The sequence below is a fragment of the Cynara cardunculus genome (assembly GCF_001531365.2).
Source record: "Cynara cardunculus var. scolymus isolate 2C chromosome LG 4, CcrdV1, whole genome shotgun sequence".
Lineage (NCBI taxonomy): Eukaryota > Viridiplantae > Streptophyta > Magnoliopsida > Asterales > Asteraceae > Cynara > Cynara cardunculus.
In genome coordinates, this window is record NC_037531.1 from 19433008 (window position 1) to 19449796 (window position 16789).

The following is a 16789-nucleotide window of genomic DNA, read 5'->3' on the forward strand; positions in this document are numbered from 1 at the left end:
GTTTGGACTTTATTACGAAAAACAAAAAAACGCATCAAAATAAAAAGACAAAAATACCCTTATCTTTAACGAAAATAGTGATAGGTCCACTGATCCAAGGGTAAAAATACGCTTAACACGGCTTTTGATTTAGATACCAAAACCGTAACTTTAACGCATCAAAAGGACCAAATCCATAATTTATCACAAAATTTATGGTTTACTCTTGATTTAACGACAAGTAATAAACTTATTGAAAAACTTTCCTTAAATTGGTCGTTCTTTTGATGTTTCTTGCCTGTCTCTCTTTGCACATTCACCGACACTCGCCCTCATCGATTACACTGCAAATTACACACTCCCAACTACTGTTTCTTTCATCACACCACACCCATGTTCCTTGCTGATTCTTTCCCAAGAAAATCAACCTAGATATTTGGAAGAAGAAATAATTGTTTATTTCGTCTTGTTATTTTTAACCTACAGTGAAAAATCGCATGGGGGTTTTGATTTTCTTCACATGGGTATAGATTTCTTTTCAAACGGATTCCAATTATCATGGCAGAAGTATGAAAACTTTACATGATTGTAAGGTTCGTGTCGGATTTTCTTTTGGGGTTTGTGTGTTCTTAATCGACAGCGTGCACTGAAGGTGTTTGTGAAATTGTCTCTTAGAACAAATCTGCGTTTTTTTGCCCTAAAAGATGCAGTCGAGGTTAGTGACAATGGAGGAAGGCAAAGACCCCACCACCAACTCAATTAGAACAAATCAATCTAGGGTTTTGCCATTAAGATTACTTAGGTTCATGGTGTTTGTTCTAGGTGTGGGCATTGTTCTATCGATCATTAGTGTGCGCATTAACAGAAATTTAGGCATTCGGAATATTGTTCCAGGAGCACAACCTTGTTTTGAAGAACCCATTAGTTTACAGAATTTGATTAAGCCTCCATCGAATTATCTGCATATTATGAATGATAGCGAGCTGTTATGGAGAGCTTCACTTGTTCCCCAAATTAAAGAATATCCCTTCAAAAGACTACCCAAGATTGCATTCATGTTCTTGACAAGAGGACCGCTGCCACTTTCGCCATTGTGGGAGAAGTTTTTCGAAGGAAACGAGGGACTTTATTCCATTTATGTTCATTCTCTGCCTTCATATAAACCAAACTTTTCGACATCTTCAGTCTTTTACAGGAGGCAAATTCCTGGTCAGGTGAGCAAGATTTATCTTCTTTGTTCTTTTCTTACATTATATATCTATTCCTGAAATTGTCACAAAATGATTGACTGATTGTTGTTGTATAGGATTAAAAATTATACTACTTGACTTTAAGTTGTATATGAAATCTTATGAAACTCGTTAAAGAGACCGAAAAACCATATTGAAATGAACATAAATAGAAAAGTACATTTTAGCTTAAGTACATATCCCTCTTTGTTTTCATGTGTTATGATCATGGTTATACCTGCTTAAATTAAGTTTTTGCATCATTGGTAAAGTTCTGGATGCTAAATTGAAGCCAGTTTTCTCATTTCTGATATATTTGGTACGAGATGGCGCACATTGAAAGTGAAACAATTCGTTCAAAAATCTTTTAGGTATTAAGGTATGACTTCTTATGGTAAATCTTGAGGAACCCATGTCCATGCTAGCAATCATATACATGGATGTTGATCCGTCTTTGATCTCTCTTTTTGTTGGTGCTTAGAAACAGATGTAATTACTAAATGTGCATGTTTTCCATTTCTTGGAAGATTGGAAAAACGGAATAGTTTTGTGTCAGGTTCAGCTCACAAGCTCTTGAATGTGTGACCTCAAAAAAAAATGGTTCTGCTAGCAAGAAGGTAGGTTAACATAAGAGGGTATATTCAGTCTTTATGAGAGCATTATAGAATCACAAAGGTAAAAATCCTCTCACCTGTCCACAATCTCTGTTCCCCCATTATTTTTGTGTTTGTAGAGGCTAGATACTACATCTATTAGGTTTTAGTGTAGATCTCTAACAGCACTGATACGTTGATCGTATTCAAAGTAGCTACTTGACTTGCCATTTCCTGAATAGTGGTGAATAAATGAATGGGCAAGAGCTCATCCATTTGAAGCTGCTATAAAGTTGGAGTCCTAACGCTACAACTTATCAACTTCTCTTCCTATGCGAGACAGTTATCCCAAACAGTCTTGGATGGTTAAACTCCAACTTTGAGCTCAAAGTAGAGTAATAACAGTTCTCTAAGCTGGATATAATATTAGGGGCAGGTTCATTTAGGAATCTTAAATATTTTAGGAACCCATGAACCACCTATTTTGTGAGTATTCATGATGAATATTATTCATCATAATATCTGCCACGTTATTCATCATGAATATTTTATCACGTTATTCATCATGAATACTCACAAAAAGGGTAACCTAACCAGTGAACCACTGGCAAGAGTATCCTCAAATGGTAACCTAACCGCTATATGGCTTTGTGCTACACATCCTACTCCATTTGGCCAAGATAAATTCAATTTTTGCCCTTTTGGTGAAGTTACAACTATGAATCATTACAAAATCGATTCTGGTCCATAATATTTCCATGTCATTCTTAGGGTAACGCAGGTATTTGACTAATACTAGAATACATTTATTAGATAAATATTATGTGTTAAGCTAAATGTTGCCTTTTATTTTGGGATCAAGGGCAGATTTCATGACCTTTTGAGAGAGAAACCACAAACACTCAACATATAGCGACACCACTTCTATATCATATAAAAAGAGTTCTTTAATAACTTTTATATATATATATATATATATATATATATTGACATATATATTACACTTCTATATCATATAAATTGACATGAGACCCATCATCACTTGTGTAAAACCAAAGTAGAAAATAGCAGCATCAAAATGGTCATACCATTTTTGTGCTTGTTTGGAACAATAAAGTAACTACCAATTTGCATATTTTAGTCTTTTGGCTCAAGAATAATGAACCTCAGGTTGTTCTATGTATCCTTATTGTATTTGGATTGTCTTTCACAAACTTAGTTATGATATCCATATGATATACATAAAGATAGGTCAAGGTTGCAAGTGCAATCATGGTCGCAATGGAAGTGAAATGCCTGATTATTGCATATGTGTCTAAGAAGTTCACACCATTTGTTTTCCTGTATCCTTCAATAACTAATCTTGCCTTAAAAGCAGCCAGCGGGATCTCAAAATCGTACATTATCCTAAATATCCACTTGCACACAATGAGTTTGAATCACAAGGCGGATATACTAATACCCAAATGTTTTTTTCTGGTGTATATAATATTTTATATACGTCAAATACTCACACACTCCTCACTCTTGTGAGGTTTGAACCCTTGCGCTCCTAGGAGGTTGGGCTCTACCGGTACCCCAGGTACTGCTTGGTCAATGACCCTCTGGTAAACACTAATGCACACATGTTATCACCAATAATGGGACCCACGTCATTATTTAAACTCTAAACTATCCATGTCAAATTAAAACCCTAAAACCTTCACAGTTCTTTCACCAACCTGTCTCACTCTTGTTGTCCTGTCCTCCAATCCCCTCCAGTCCTGTCCTCCAGCCCTGTCCTTTCCAGTCCAGGCCTGGCCAGTCTCTGTACCAAACGCACCCTCAATATTCGAATACACTTCCTGTATAAAGAACCTAAACAAGCACTTCTACTTGATTCTATACAGATGGTGGAATGGGGAAGAATGAGCATGTGTGATGCCGAAAGAAGACTTCTAGCCAACGCATTGCTAGATATCTCAAACGAGTGGTTTGTACTCTTATCTGAGGCCTGCATAGCCCTTCACAATTTCAGCATAATTTATCGCTACATTTCAAGATCCAGGTTCAGTTTCATGGGTGCATTCGATGAGCCCGGCCCATATGGTAGGGGTCGATATAACGATAACATGTTACCAGAAGTCAACATCACCCAATGGCGAAAAGGGTCTCAATGGTTCGAAACCCACAGAAATCTTGCAGTTGATATCGTTAAAGATACCAAATTTTACCCCAAATTCGAGCAATTCTGCAGACCTGCATGTTACGTTGACGAACACTATTTCCCTACTATGCTCACTATTCAATCTCCAAATCTGTTGGCAAACCGGAGCCTTACGTACGTAGATTGGTCAAGGGGCGGTGCTCATCCAGCTACTTTTGGGAAGAACGATATCACGAAGAACTTTTTCAAGAAAATCCTCGAAGATCAAACGTGCATTTATAATAATCAGCCAACTTCAGTTTGCTTTCTGTTTGCAAGAAAGTTCGCCCCCAGTGCTCTAGAGGCATTGTTACAACATTCTTCGGAATTCTTTGGCTTCTAATTGACTCATAGCCCGATGGTCGTAGTAGAAGCGTGAAAACCGGTGGATTTTTATCGCACATCACCACGTTGGCACTCGGAAGCCGGATTCTTTTCGTAGTTACAGAATAGAAACCTTAGATGGCATTATTGAATAATAAGTTTATATCCCATTATTGATGTAGTTTTGAAAGTTGTGTGATACAAAAATGGGGAGTGTGTAGGGTTTTTGTTGAAAAGTTGTATTCTAACATCAAATCTCTGCTACTTTATGCAACTAATTGCCATGAAAATGCGTGAAGCAGTGTATAAACGAGTCTGAGTAGCAGGTTGTTCGAGTTCAGCTCGAAAAGATTATAATAGCCTCGAGTTTGAACAACTTTTTTCAAAGTGGAGCTTGAGCTCAAGCTTGAATAGTTTTTGAATGTTCGAGTTCAAACTCAGAGATCATTTAGGGTGCATTTGGTACACAAGACATAACAAGTATCACTATTCCACGTTTGGTAGGACTTTACGTGGACCAAACGTGTTCTACTCTTTGGGGTAGAGGGCTCGACTGCATACCTTTCAGGGGTTATTTAAAAATGACCTAAAATGAGTTTTTCATTAAATCCGTAGCAAAAAACTTGCTTCATACTCATGAGAAGGTTATTGATTTAATTAAAATTTCATTTAAGGTTACATACCCAAATATACCTTGCAGATGCTTGTTACATTGGTCAGGTCAGCCCATTGACAGATCCATTTTTTTTTTTCAAAAGTGTTTGTCCACACCTATTTTTCTAACGCTTATATATAGAAGTCAGCTGAAATCAACCAAGTTTTATAGTTGGCAACATCAATTGTTTATCAGGGTTGATGTCTTACAGTCGGCTTTAATCAGAGCTGATGTCTTACTGTTACAGTCGTTTTTGTCATGATTAGCTTGGGATACGGGATACCCTTCCAAGTAAAAAATCAGCTATAAATTGTCTGAAAAATTAGGTCATATGATAGATAGCTAAACGAGCTCTTGACAAGAGACCTAGGACCTATCTGTTAGCAGCTTAACGAGCTTAATGGGACTCGCACTTTATTTGATTAGCTATACATGATTATTTGATAGTGGCTTAATAATATAGAAAGTGACTTATTTAGTAAGCTTCTAGGGTATGTTTTATGCAGAAAGCCAAGTTTTTTCAGAACCTGTCGCTCCAAATTAAAAAAATGTTCCTTCCATCTATGAAAAAACCTGACAAACAAAAACTTTTTCAATTTATAAAAACAGATTAATCCACACATACAACTTTATCCCTACAGAACTTGATGGAAAATCAACTAAACAACCTCTTATACGTATTATTGTGTAAACAATTGACATTCTTCAGTTAAGTTGTCGTATTCTCAAAACCTGTCAGAAAGTCGTGAATTTAAAAAAACCTATAAGGTCATTTAACCCAAGGACTCGAGAGAACACTTCACAATTCGTCACGGTCCCTGGATGCAGGAGTTCCCGGATGTTGGTTTTCAAGGTACGTTACAGCCAAAGCCGACTGCATTGCAGCACCGTAAGGAAGAACATCTTCATTAAGCTCAAAAAATGGGGAATGAAGTGATGCGGGATTTCCGTTTTTTTCATTTTTCATTCCGATAAAGTAGAAATAGCCGGGCATAACCTCTTGGTAAAACGAAAAGTCCTCCGCTCCCATAAATGGCGGCATTTCTTTGACGTTTTCGACACCAAGAACGTCTCCGGCAACCTTTTGGAAGTGGCCATGCAAGCCTTTGTCATTTATGGTCGCCGGGAAGAACGGTTTCGCTTTTGTGGAGAACTCCACGGTTGCATTACACCTATGAACGGTAGCTTGCGCGATAATAACCTGTTTTTGAAATTAATTAGTTTCCATATATAAACACGGAAGAAAATCCTGTAAAACATCTAAATGGTTTCTATCAATAAAAAAGGTTTGCATGGAAACAAGTGTTTTACTTTTTCGAGTAGAGGTCAGGTATGTTTATATCTTATCCCCATACCCCATCTTCGGATGGGATATATTAGACACGTTTGGTTTGGTTTAGTTTAGTTATCTACCATCTATGAAATAATTTGAGGTTCTATTCATTCACATCATTTTCGATCATTCACAATTGTCATTCTTGTGGGTCCGATATTCATTTCCTCGCATCCACTAAACAAGAGAGGTTGTTTGGTTGGTTTTTCATTAAGTTCTACGTGGATAAAGCTGTCCGGTATGGATTAATCTGTCCGTATAAAGTTGGAAGATTTTTGTTTAGGAGGGTTTTTCATAGACGGAATAAGCATGTTTTTTTAAATGAGATGCATGTTTGGAAGAAAAAAAATATGGCTTTCTGCATTAAGCCCCTCAAGAAACTTACTGAATTAGTCACTTTCTATATCATTAAACCACTACCAAACAGTCATCTATAGTTGACCGAATAAACCAAGCCCATTAAGCTGCTAACAACAAATCTTAATTCGTTCTTACCAAACCAAACCAGCGAAGTATATCCCACCCGGAGGTGGGGTCCAAGAGGGGTTAAGATATACACAAACCTAACTTCTATTTTTGTGAATATCCCCGACTAGTGAAAAATGTGTGAAAGTGAGAAATACAGATATGAATAAGCAATAGCAATATGATCAGAAAAAAAGAGACAAATATGTTCATTTTGTGTTATTACATATGTGTATGTACCTCCTCTATACGTTCCCTGAGTTGCGTGAAACTTCCTTTAGAAAAAGCTCTAAAGGTTCCGCCAATGGTGACGGAATCCGGGATAACATTGAAAGCACCACCTCCATGAAACTTAGCAACCGTAACGACCTGAATGGGTACCACAAAACAATTTCACTATATGTTTATTCTAAAACCAAACCAAACAAACCCAATAATCCCACCTGGAGGTGGGTCCCCCAGAATAGAGTTGTTCATGGGGGACGGCCTGCTCGAACCGCCCTGTCCAGCCCATTAGAAAAGCAGGAATGGAATACCATTCTCGAAGAAATGGGATGGCCCGCACTGACTTGTTAAAATTAATGAGCGGGTATGAGACGATGCAGAAAAATTGGGCAGACCCACCCAACCTGTTAATACTTTTATAATTAATTAAAATCTACAAAAAATTGAAAATTCTTGGTACTTATCGATCCCACTTAATTATGACTCATGATAATAACATGATTTAGAAATGTAAGCCTCAATTGATCAATTCCTATTATCTCATTTGGTCATTTCCTTTATTGATGTTCGATATTATGGGAAATAATTTTTTTATATAAATTATGCACATTTTTATGTGTTTGCATCTAGAAAAATTGTTATGTAATTTGTATTAGAACTGTAAAAAGATTTTTAGACCCGTTAGCCCGTAGGCAAGCCCGGCCAGTTCATAAAGCGGGTAAGGGCAAATTTTCAAGCACGTAAAAAAGGGCTTGCGTTTGCTATATTAGGTCCGTTGAACTAGAAAAATAAGTTAGGTCTGGCCCAAGCCCCCAAATGATTGGTCTACTCCAGAGGGGGGTATGCACGCAGACCAAACCTCTACCCCGAAGGTAGAACAGTTGTTTTCCGTATACATCTTTGCTCAAGATGTGGAAATAGAAAAATAAGAACTTGATCTGAAGTTACCTGAGAATCAAGAGGATCGGCTTCTCTTGATACAAGATGTTGTAAGCTAACGACAACATTTGATGCCGCTAAAATAGGGTCTATCGAGTGCTGAGGAATGGCGGCATGGCCTCCTTTTCCGGTAATGATGGCTTCAAAAGAGCCACTCCCAGCCAAAATAGCACCAGATCGGGAGAACACTTGACCAACCGGGTGCCCCGGAGAAACATGTAAACCAAATATGGCTTTCACGTTCTCGAGAGATCCACTATCTACGACTTGTTTTGCCCCTCCGCCACCTTCCTCCGCCGGTTGAAAAACCAGAACCACCGTTCCCTACGAACGATAACAAATAGACACATTTTTATGTAAGAATACACAAAATGTCGGATAAAAATACACATAAGCAGAGAGAGAAAGTAAAATGTATTAAATAAGTTTAAAATAAATAAAAATTTGATGGGTCTTGATTTCATTGGTGGGACATAAGTGTCCAATTTTGAAAGTAAATGTCTATTTTCCAGTTCTATCCTTAATTATGAGATGAGAATTTTTTACTCGATCATCATCAGGGGTAAAAATGTCTTTTAGTTAATTAAAAGGTATAATTGATTACAATTCCTAAAACCGTGCCTTTTTCATTGTGTTAGGGACAAGTGCTACGATATATTCCTTGAAACTACAATAATAACACAAGTTTCTCTTGGTAGAGTTGGTTTGCATGGTCTTTTCTCCCCTTCTGGTCGCGGGTGCGAGTCCCATTTGTATTATTCTCTTAGTCTTTTAGCTTTTAGGTTGCGTTTGTTTTTTAAGAGGTGCTTAAGTCAGAAGTCTGAATTCACTTCTGAATTTTAAGAGGTGGTGTTGAAGTCTGAAATCTGAATCAGTCAGACTGTTTGTTTTTACGTCTGAAATCTGAAATCTAAATCATTGAAATCTAGGCTTTCTTTGCAAGCATTGGAAGCTCTAAAAGCAATTAAGAGGTTTTAAGTGAAAATATTACCTCTAAATAATTCAGACATAATCAGAGCTTTTAAGCTCTTAATTGAAAAAAAAACAAACACACTTAATACCCTAAGGTCTGACCGATTCAGACATAAGAGGGTATTAAGTGCTTTTTAGATAAAAACAAACAAGGCCTTAATTTCAGGTTTATTATGTTTTTGAAGAAAACTTGGGAAAAAAACTCAAACACAGTACCTTAGATACAAAAAACAAGGAACTAACCAACAGACCAATGATGATCATGTGAAAAATATACAAACTTTTTTGTTTTTTATAGTCAAATGGCGCCACCACTTGAAAATTTCCAAGCTCCGCCTCTTAATATGTGTATATATATAGAAGGGGGGGGGGTTCATGGAGAACCCCAAAAAATTTGAAAAACTGAGGAACACTCAGGTAACCATTCATATGGACAGTATGCACATGTGCAACCAAGTAATTGAAGTTGTTTTTTGGTTTTTATGCACGTGTGCATGTTATGCACGTTACTTATATGCACATGTGCATACTGTACAGTGAACCGTTACCAGGGTGTTCCTCAGTTTTTCGTTTTTTTTACGTTTTTCCACTGAACCTGACCCTATACATGACATATATGATGAATATTCAAAATGAAGCAGTCAGGTAAGAAACAAAAGGAACATACCTTCAAAAGATGGCTATGCTTTTTGAGAATCTTGGCTGCCCCAAGAAGCATGGTGACATGACCATCATGACCACATGCATGCATCTTTCCAGGAACTTTACTCTTGTGGTTCCACTCCACCATTTCCTTATCAAGAAAACACAACCCCATCAATAGAATTAATATACAACTTCAACAAAAATCAATGTTCAAATTACATAACAAGAGAATTTTATAACCAAAATCCAAAAGTCAAACCGTAAAACCACTTGGGTGAGATTTTTATAACCAGAATCCAAAAGTCAAACCGTAAAACCACTTGGGTTGTGGCACACTAGTGGGGATGTAATGGAAAATCTCATCTACCCTGGGTTCGAATCTAGGCACTGCCATAGCCCTTGTGGCCGTGGACATTCACCTGTAAGGACTCTAGGCCATTTGTGGTCACCCAGGGGATTAGCCGGTGCACGTAAGTTGGGCCGGAAACCCACTGCTACTCCCTCCCCCCAACAAAAAAAAACCTCAAACCGTGAGAATATGGGGAACCCCATTTTATTGCTCTTGAATCGAGGAGAGAAGAGAGGTTCCAACATATATAGAGAAGAAATGGTCCAAGTCTAGTTGATGTGGGACTTTAACACTCACCATCCAAAAGAGGCTACTGTAGATTGCCCCAGAGCATCGAGACCCTATAGTGGTCGACTTTCCTTCTAACACCATGTGAGAATATATAGAACCTCATTATATTACTATCCAAACGAGCCTTCAAGGAAAGGAGGGACGTTCCAACATATAGAGAGAGGAAATGGTCAAAGTCTAGCCAATGTCGGACTTCAACACTCTCCCTCCGACAGAGGCTGGTACAGATTTCCCCAGAGTTCCGAGTCTCTGTTTGTTAGTGGTATGTGAGAATATTGTAGAACCCCATTAGGTTACTCTCCAAAAGAGCCTAACTGGACCTATGCGAGAATATCTAGAACCCCGTTAGATTACTCTCCAAAAGTTGGAGAGCCTAATTAGAAGGGAGATATCAACGTATACACAGGAGAATTTGTTCAAATCTAGCCTATCTATGACTCTAAACAGCCACAAATTGTCTCAAAGTGTCGAGAGGGGGCAAGATGATAACAAATTAAGCCAGATTTTTGAATCCCTAGAGCAGTAGACCTTTAACTTATGTGGAACCCATTAAAAGAAAGAAGGAAGGTTCAACATATATATAACACAAACACAAGTGAAAGAGTCTCTAAAAAAATTCAACTTCAAATATTGTAGACAATTACTAGAAACTAATTCAACAAAATAAGCATAAACTTAAAGCTTAAAAAAAACAGAAAACCTGCATGGAGAGAGCATCCATATCCGCCCTTAAACCAACAAACGGTGGCTCGCCGGAGCCGATGAATCCAACAACACCGGTACCTGCAATTGGATGTTTATAAGAAATCCCCAATTTATCCAATTCTTCCCTGATTACTTTACTCGTTTCGAATTCTTCATAACCTAACTCTGGATTCTCGTGTATCTTCCTCCTAATCCCCACCATCCAATCGAAAACCTCATCCTTCTTCGCAAAATCGAGAAATTCCTTCGAGAGATCAGAAACCCCAATTGAGATTTGGGGTTTTAGAAGGGAAACAATCAAAATCGTAAATATCCATTTCGAAATGTTCATTTCTTCGATGTTAGCAACTGATAATAGTAATAATGATCAATACGATTCTAAGAATGAGTTTGTGATGGTATAAATTGATAAATCGGTGAAGACGAAGACGATGAAGACAAGTGTAAGTGTGTGTGTGTGTGAAAGGAAAATAAGGTCAAAGCCAAGAAGAAAAGGTTGAATTGAAGGGGGATTAAATAAGAAGAATGGTGAATAAAAATGGCATCGAGATCACCGGGCGGTGGTCGTCTCCGCCGTTGATTGGCCACCGGCACTTAAATTTCACCACGTGCGCTTATAGTCGGTGGTAGCGATGGCCCACCACTCAGAGAGCTAACTTATCTATTTTGATATTTGTGCATGTGATTCGTAACTTGTCAACATTTTAGGAAGGTGATTTGTCCGGATCCGGTGAGGAATCCGGCCATTCGATCCGAACAGAGACGGAGATTCTCCGTTAAAACGGGTCCCAGGCTTGGGATCCCCAATGGACAAGTAGGCTCAAACCGGGACCGGGTCGGGGATTCTCAGTAGATTCAAACTAACGGGTATTCTTCATGGGGTTTGATCGGGGACAGAATGTTAATCCTCGTACACACCTGGGACTGGGGATTACAAAACCCGTTTCAACTCCACCTCGTTGCCATGCCTATTAAAATTGCAACGAATTTTCTATAATCTATACTATATTATAAAACATTTGACAAAAAATCTTAAAAACTATTTTTTTTTTATGAAATACCTGTTTATTGATACATATTACTTAAAATTCAAGATTACAAGTAAATTGTGCATATGTACAACTTATTAAAGCTCTATGTTTGAATTCGTGTAACTACATGTAGATAAACATAACCAAATACTGGATAGGTATATCATTTTAAATAAAAAATTCTAAAATATATTTAGAATAATCATTGAATTCTAACAAAATACTAATTATTATCTTTATAAAAAAAACTATATTGTTATAAACTAAAAATAAATGATCTCGTTATTAATTTAAATTAAATCATAACAAAAAACTGAATTAAAAAAATTACACAAAAAACAAAAACTTTTAAATATTTAATTTGACACTAAAATCGATATATATTTTTTTCAAAAATTTATTATAAGTTCAAATTTATATTTTATTCAAAAATAAAAACATTATCGCTTTCAATACCACATGAAATCGTATTATAACATCGGCGAAGACAGTATAAAACGAAACATTAAAATCGAGATTATCTCGCTACATTGTGCGAGTATCATTCTAGTTATATAAAAATATATGTAAAAAAGGGGATTGTATTTGCACCCCTATATATATTAAAAAAGATTCAAATCGTACATTGAAAATGTAAAAAAAAACGTATTTTTGGCGTTGATGTGTAAAAAGGATATCAACATTGTAGGGGTTTGGCTCTAAACGAATATGTGAAAAATAAGTATTCACGTTAATGTGTGCAAAAAGGAATTTAGTAGGTAGGTGTGCCTTTAGCTTACCTCTTGTAACTGGTAACTCTTATGTTACGTTTATTTTTTAAGAGATGCTGAAGTCTGAAATCTTATTTCACTTTGATTTATAAGATGTGGTGCTGAAGTCTGAAATCAGAATCAATAAGATCATTTGTTTTTGTATACTGATAAACGTCTGAATTGTTTAAATTATTTTTTTTACCATTAAAAATTATAGTGTTGAATTTACATCCTATTAAAGTATGTTAATTGAGAGTGGTGAGAATTGATTTAGTAAGGATCATATGAGAGAAATGGTCGATTAAGGTTAATCGATTGAGAAACGTCGTTGTTGAGGATGTGAAGAACAATAAGAGGCAAATAAGAGATTGGTTTACCTCTTATCAGATAAGAGGAAAATAAGACATAAGTGTCTCTAAAAAAAAAAAAAAAAAAACACAAGCAGTCTGAATGGCTTTGGCTCTAAACAAATCAGACATAAGGAGCTGATAAGAGCTTTTTTTATGAAAAACAAACAAGTTCTTAGTCTGTCAATTATGTATATGTGAAAGTTAAGTCAAGAACACAATAACTTGTTAGCTGGTTGGCATACGACAAATACCCAGAGAAATTTTTACAATTCTCAAACCATCGATTGTCAAATTTGAACTATTATTTGTTTCTACAAATATTTCGTCATGAAATCAATTACGCTACACTTTCTAGACGTCTACAAAGATGATGTTCATTAAATAAATTTGAGTCGTTTGTTTTTTGTTCGGTTTTTCGAACAAAGTTAATCTTAATTTACCAAAGGGCAATTGACCTAGCGGTATCGGAGTCTTCGTCCTCCTAGGAGGTCAGGGATTCAAACCTCATCAAGAGTGAGGAGGGTGTGTAAGTTTATTTGTTACATTTGTCATATATAAATATTATATACTTCAAAAAAAAGTTAATCTTAATTTTCTTTTAGTGGATGGTTTAAAGTCGTTTTCAAGCGGGTTTAGAAACTTATCTGAATATCAAAAAAGGTTTAAAACGAAAACCAAACCAATTAATTGAAACTTCACTTTAAATAACTTGATTTGGAATATTTTTAAACCAGTTTGATTCTCGATGAAGTTGCTTAAACATCCAAATTATCGAACAACTTGAAACATGTACGTTCTAAGATAACTCTTTTAATAACGATCTAACATATTTTTTAGTGAATTGTAAATGATCCCTGGATTATTTATAAATTGTCATTGTTAGTCCATCATCTTTTAATTTTATAGTTTAAGTCCTCTAACTTTTTTTTGAAGTATATAATATTTACATACGACAAATGAACAAATAAACTCACACACCATTCTCATCTTTGATGAGGTTTGATCATTTGACCTCCTAGGAGGCCAAAAACTACGATATCATTGGGCCAAAGACCATTTGGTTAAGTCATCTGACTTTGGCTCCTTGTTTTATTCCATCCTCACTTCCACTCAAGCAATTAGGGGTGCTCAAGAGTTGGGTTGATCGGGTTGAAGACATTTGAACAACCCAATCTAATGCTTACAGTTTGAAAAATCTTAACCCAACCCAAACCATACGGGTTGGCCGAGTTGATACCTTGATACATTAAAATATTCTTCTAACTTTGAATATGTTATTTCTCTACTCATAATTTCTTTTTTATCATCAATCATTTGATACAACTTATCCATACTTCTTCCTTATACCGCATTCAGTTAATTTTCTCAATTTATATATATACGTTCACAGTTAATGAACATATATACGAATGAGTTATATAGAGATATGAATAAATTGAAAATATGTGTATATGAATAGCGTATATGATAGTGTAATTGTCTAACATATATATTTATAGAAATTCAACAATCATATTAAATCCAATAAATAAAATGATATCGGGTTCATCGGGTTGGATTAGGTTCAAACAATAGTAACTCAATATCTACGGTTTAAGAAATTTACAACTCGATTAAACAGCGGGTTGCTTCGATTGAGTTATTCCGCGTCGAGTTGGGTTGGGTTGATCGAGTTTTTGAACACCCCTACAAGTAATTGGTGTTAATTTCCAACAAATCATATAGGAAGAGAGCAGATAGTCAAAAGCCTAATTACACCTAATCATCTATCTTTTAGGTCATGTAATGTTACTAACTGACTTTTTGGGTTATGCACTATATAACGTCAGTTTTCAAACGTCTCAAACAAACAAACTTTTGGAACTGTTTAATCCAGACGTCCAAATTGTATTAATTGGTATTCCGTACTTCTGTTAGAAAGTTCAAAATGAGACATCATCTTAATTCTGTTGGGTTTAATGTCATAATAGCTTTTGTTATTCCTATTGGTAGTAAGAACTACCCTCATAAACCACAAGGGTGGTGCCTGATTGGTTTGAGCTTGGCTCCAAAGATCAAAAGTACTGAAGGTCCCAAGTTCAAATCCAAAACCCCCTTGTGGCCACGGAGGTTCAAATGCGGTGACTCTGAACTATCTGCAAAGTAGGTAGTCGTCCTGGAATTAGTCGACTCGCATAACGGGTCGGATGTCCAGGTTAATAAAAAAAAGAACTACCCTCATACGACTAATTGAACCCTTTAATCATTGATACCAAATAGCAAGGGAAAACATTTTACATTTTGGAATAAGTTTAAAAGCTAAAAGTATATATTGCAGAATAGTCTAGGGACCATTTGTGTAATTACTCTATTTCTGAATAATTATAATTAGAAATCAACAAAAATCAAATCATTAACCAACCACTACCTTAATTCAATGGCTTATCTATACTATATTATAAAGTATCTTACAAGAACTCATAAAAGTCATTTTTTATCCCTTCGGATCATCCATTGGATATCCAATAAAAGTATTCATTGATGGAACCGATCCAATCATCCATTGGATCGGATCGGATCGGTTGGCAAAATCCAACATCGAATGGATGATCGGATTGGATTGGATCGGATCGGTTCGGTTCGATTCCCCTCACATCCAACGGATGCCAACCGATGAACAGGCCTACCCTCTACCTCTCGTCTGCTAGGGTAGCAGATATCATAGGCTAAATTTTTTGTTGTCCATCTACCGACACAATTCATTAGAATTTAGATGATTCTCTCAAGTAGGGGCATAATCATATGAGAACCACTGATCTTGTGTTGTTTCACATTGTAAAACAATGCATGTGAATGTACAATATTGTTTCACCTATAGTAAAAAAGAACATCTTAAAAAGTTGCTAGTGTTACAAGGCACCACAGACTCTTTTATCTGCTTGCTCAATGAGAATGATAACAAAAGAAGTGAGAGCAGTCATGAAAACTCACACATACATGAAGGAGAAAGAAACTGATATAATTCTGGAACCTGTGATCTTCTTATAATAACTATCTTAAGAGAATCAGCTTTTAACAGAGACCAAAATGTATGAAACATGGATACCCAGCAAGGCTTAAAGGCAGTAAACAAAATTTTTAGGCCTACATGACACATGAGTCAGCAGCAAACAGAATTAACATAGGTAAACATAACACAAACAAGCATGAAAGTCAACAAAACCAAGAAGCAAATTTGAACCTAGTTAAGCTGTTAACTAGTCAAAATGAATCAACAATCGTAGAGTAAAAACCAGATTATAAGATCTATGTGACAGTAGACACAATTGGTAGCAATGCATAAAAAAGTTAGTGTCGTAGTAGCCTTATATGAGCATGAAACATGTCCAGGACCTGTACCTTGAGGGTGCGTTTGGTATACGGACACGATTGGACAAGACCGAGAGTGAAGTTGATAGGTGAAAGGAATCATGGAAGGTTTCAACTTAAGATTAGTAGTTTAGTAATTTACTTATCTTGTCTTTCTCCCGACAAAAGTATTGCATTTTTGTCTCACTCAGTCCTAGCCTGTCCCGATCTAGTTGTTGGACCAAATGTGTGACAACCAAGTTTTATTATGTCCCGTCCAGTGTACCAAACGCACCTTCCGCAATTTTGGTATTACCATGATCTAATTCAGAGCACATGAGCATATAGTTAAACCCAAAGACTCTAGTCATTTACACTAGACAAAAATTAAACTAATTCACCATGAAATTCATTGACAGGGAAGAAAGATGGTAACGTAT

The 16789-nt window shown here is 36.3% G+C and overlaps 2 protein-coding genes across 3 annotated transcripts; one reads left to right on the forward strand and one right to left on the reverse strand.

Annotated features, from left to right (window-relative positions):
- Nucleotides 1-264: 264 nt before the first annotated feature.
- LOC112511667 lies at nt 265-4600 on the forward strand. Its single transcript, XM_025117373.1, has 2 exons — nt 265-1193; nt 3691-4600. Exons 1-2 carry the CDS (start codon nt 684-686, stop codon nt 4327-4329), a joined length of 1149 nt encoding a protein of 382 aa, XP_024973141.1. The 5' UTR covers nt 265-683; the 3' UTR covers nt 4330-4600.
- Nucleotides 4601-5545: 945 nt separating this feature from the next.
- LOC112511265 (IAA-amino acid hydrolase ILR1-like 4) lies at nt 5546-11385 on the reverse strand. Of its 2 annotated transcripts, XM_025116813.1 has the most exons (6): nt 11049-11385; nt 10885-10967; nt 9567-9692; nt 7937-8251; nt 7004-7132; nt 5546-6166 (listed from the first exon to the last, which is right to left on the reverse strand). In XM_025116813.1, the coding sequence occupies exons 1-6, from the start codon at nt 11218-11220 to the stop codon at nt 5765-5767; spliced, it is 1227 nt and encodes a 408-aa protein (XP_024972581.1). In that variant the 5' UTR covers nt 11221-11385; the 3' UTR covers nt 5546-5764. The 2 variants fall into 2 exon arrangements, with proteins under 2 accessions (XP_024972581.1, XP_024972580.1); XM_025116812.1 differs by having other exon boundaries at nt 10885-11384.
- Nucleotides 11386-16789: the final 5404 nt, after the last annotated feature.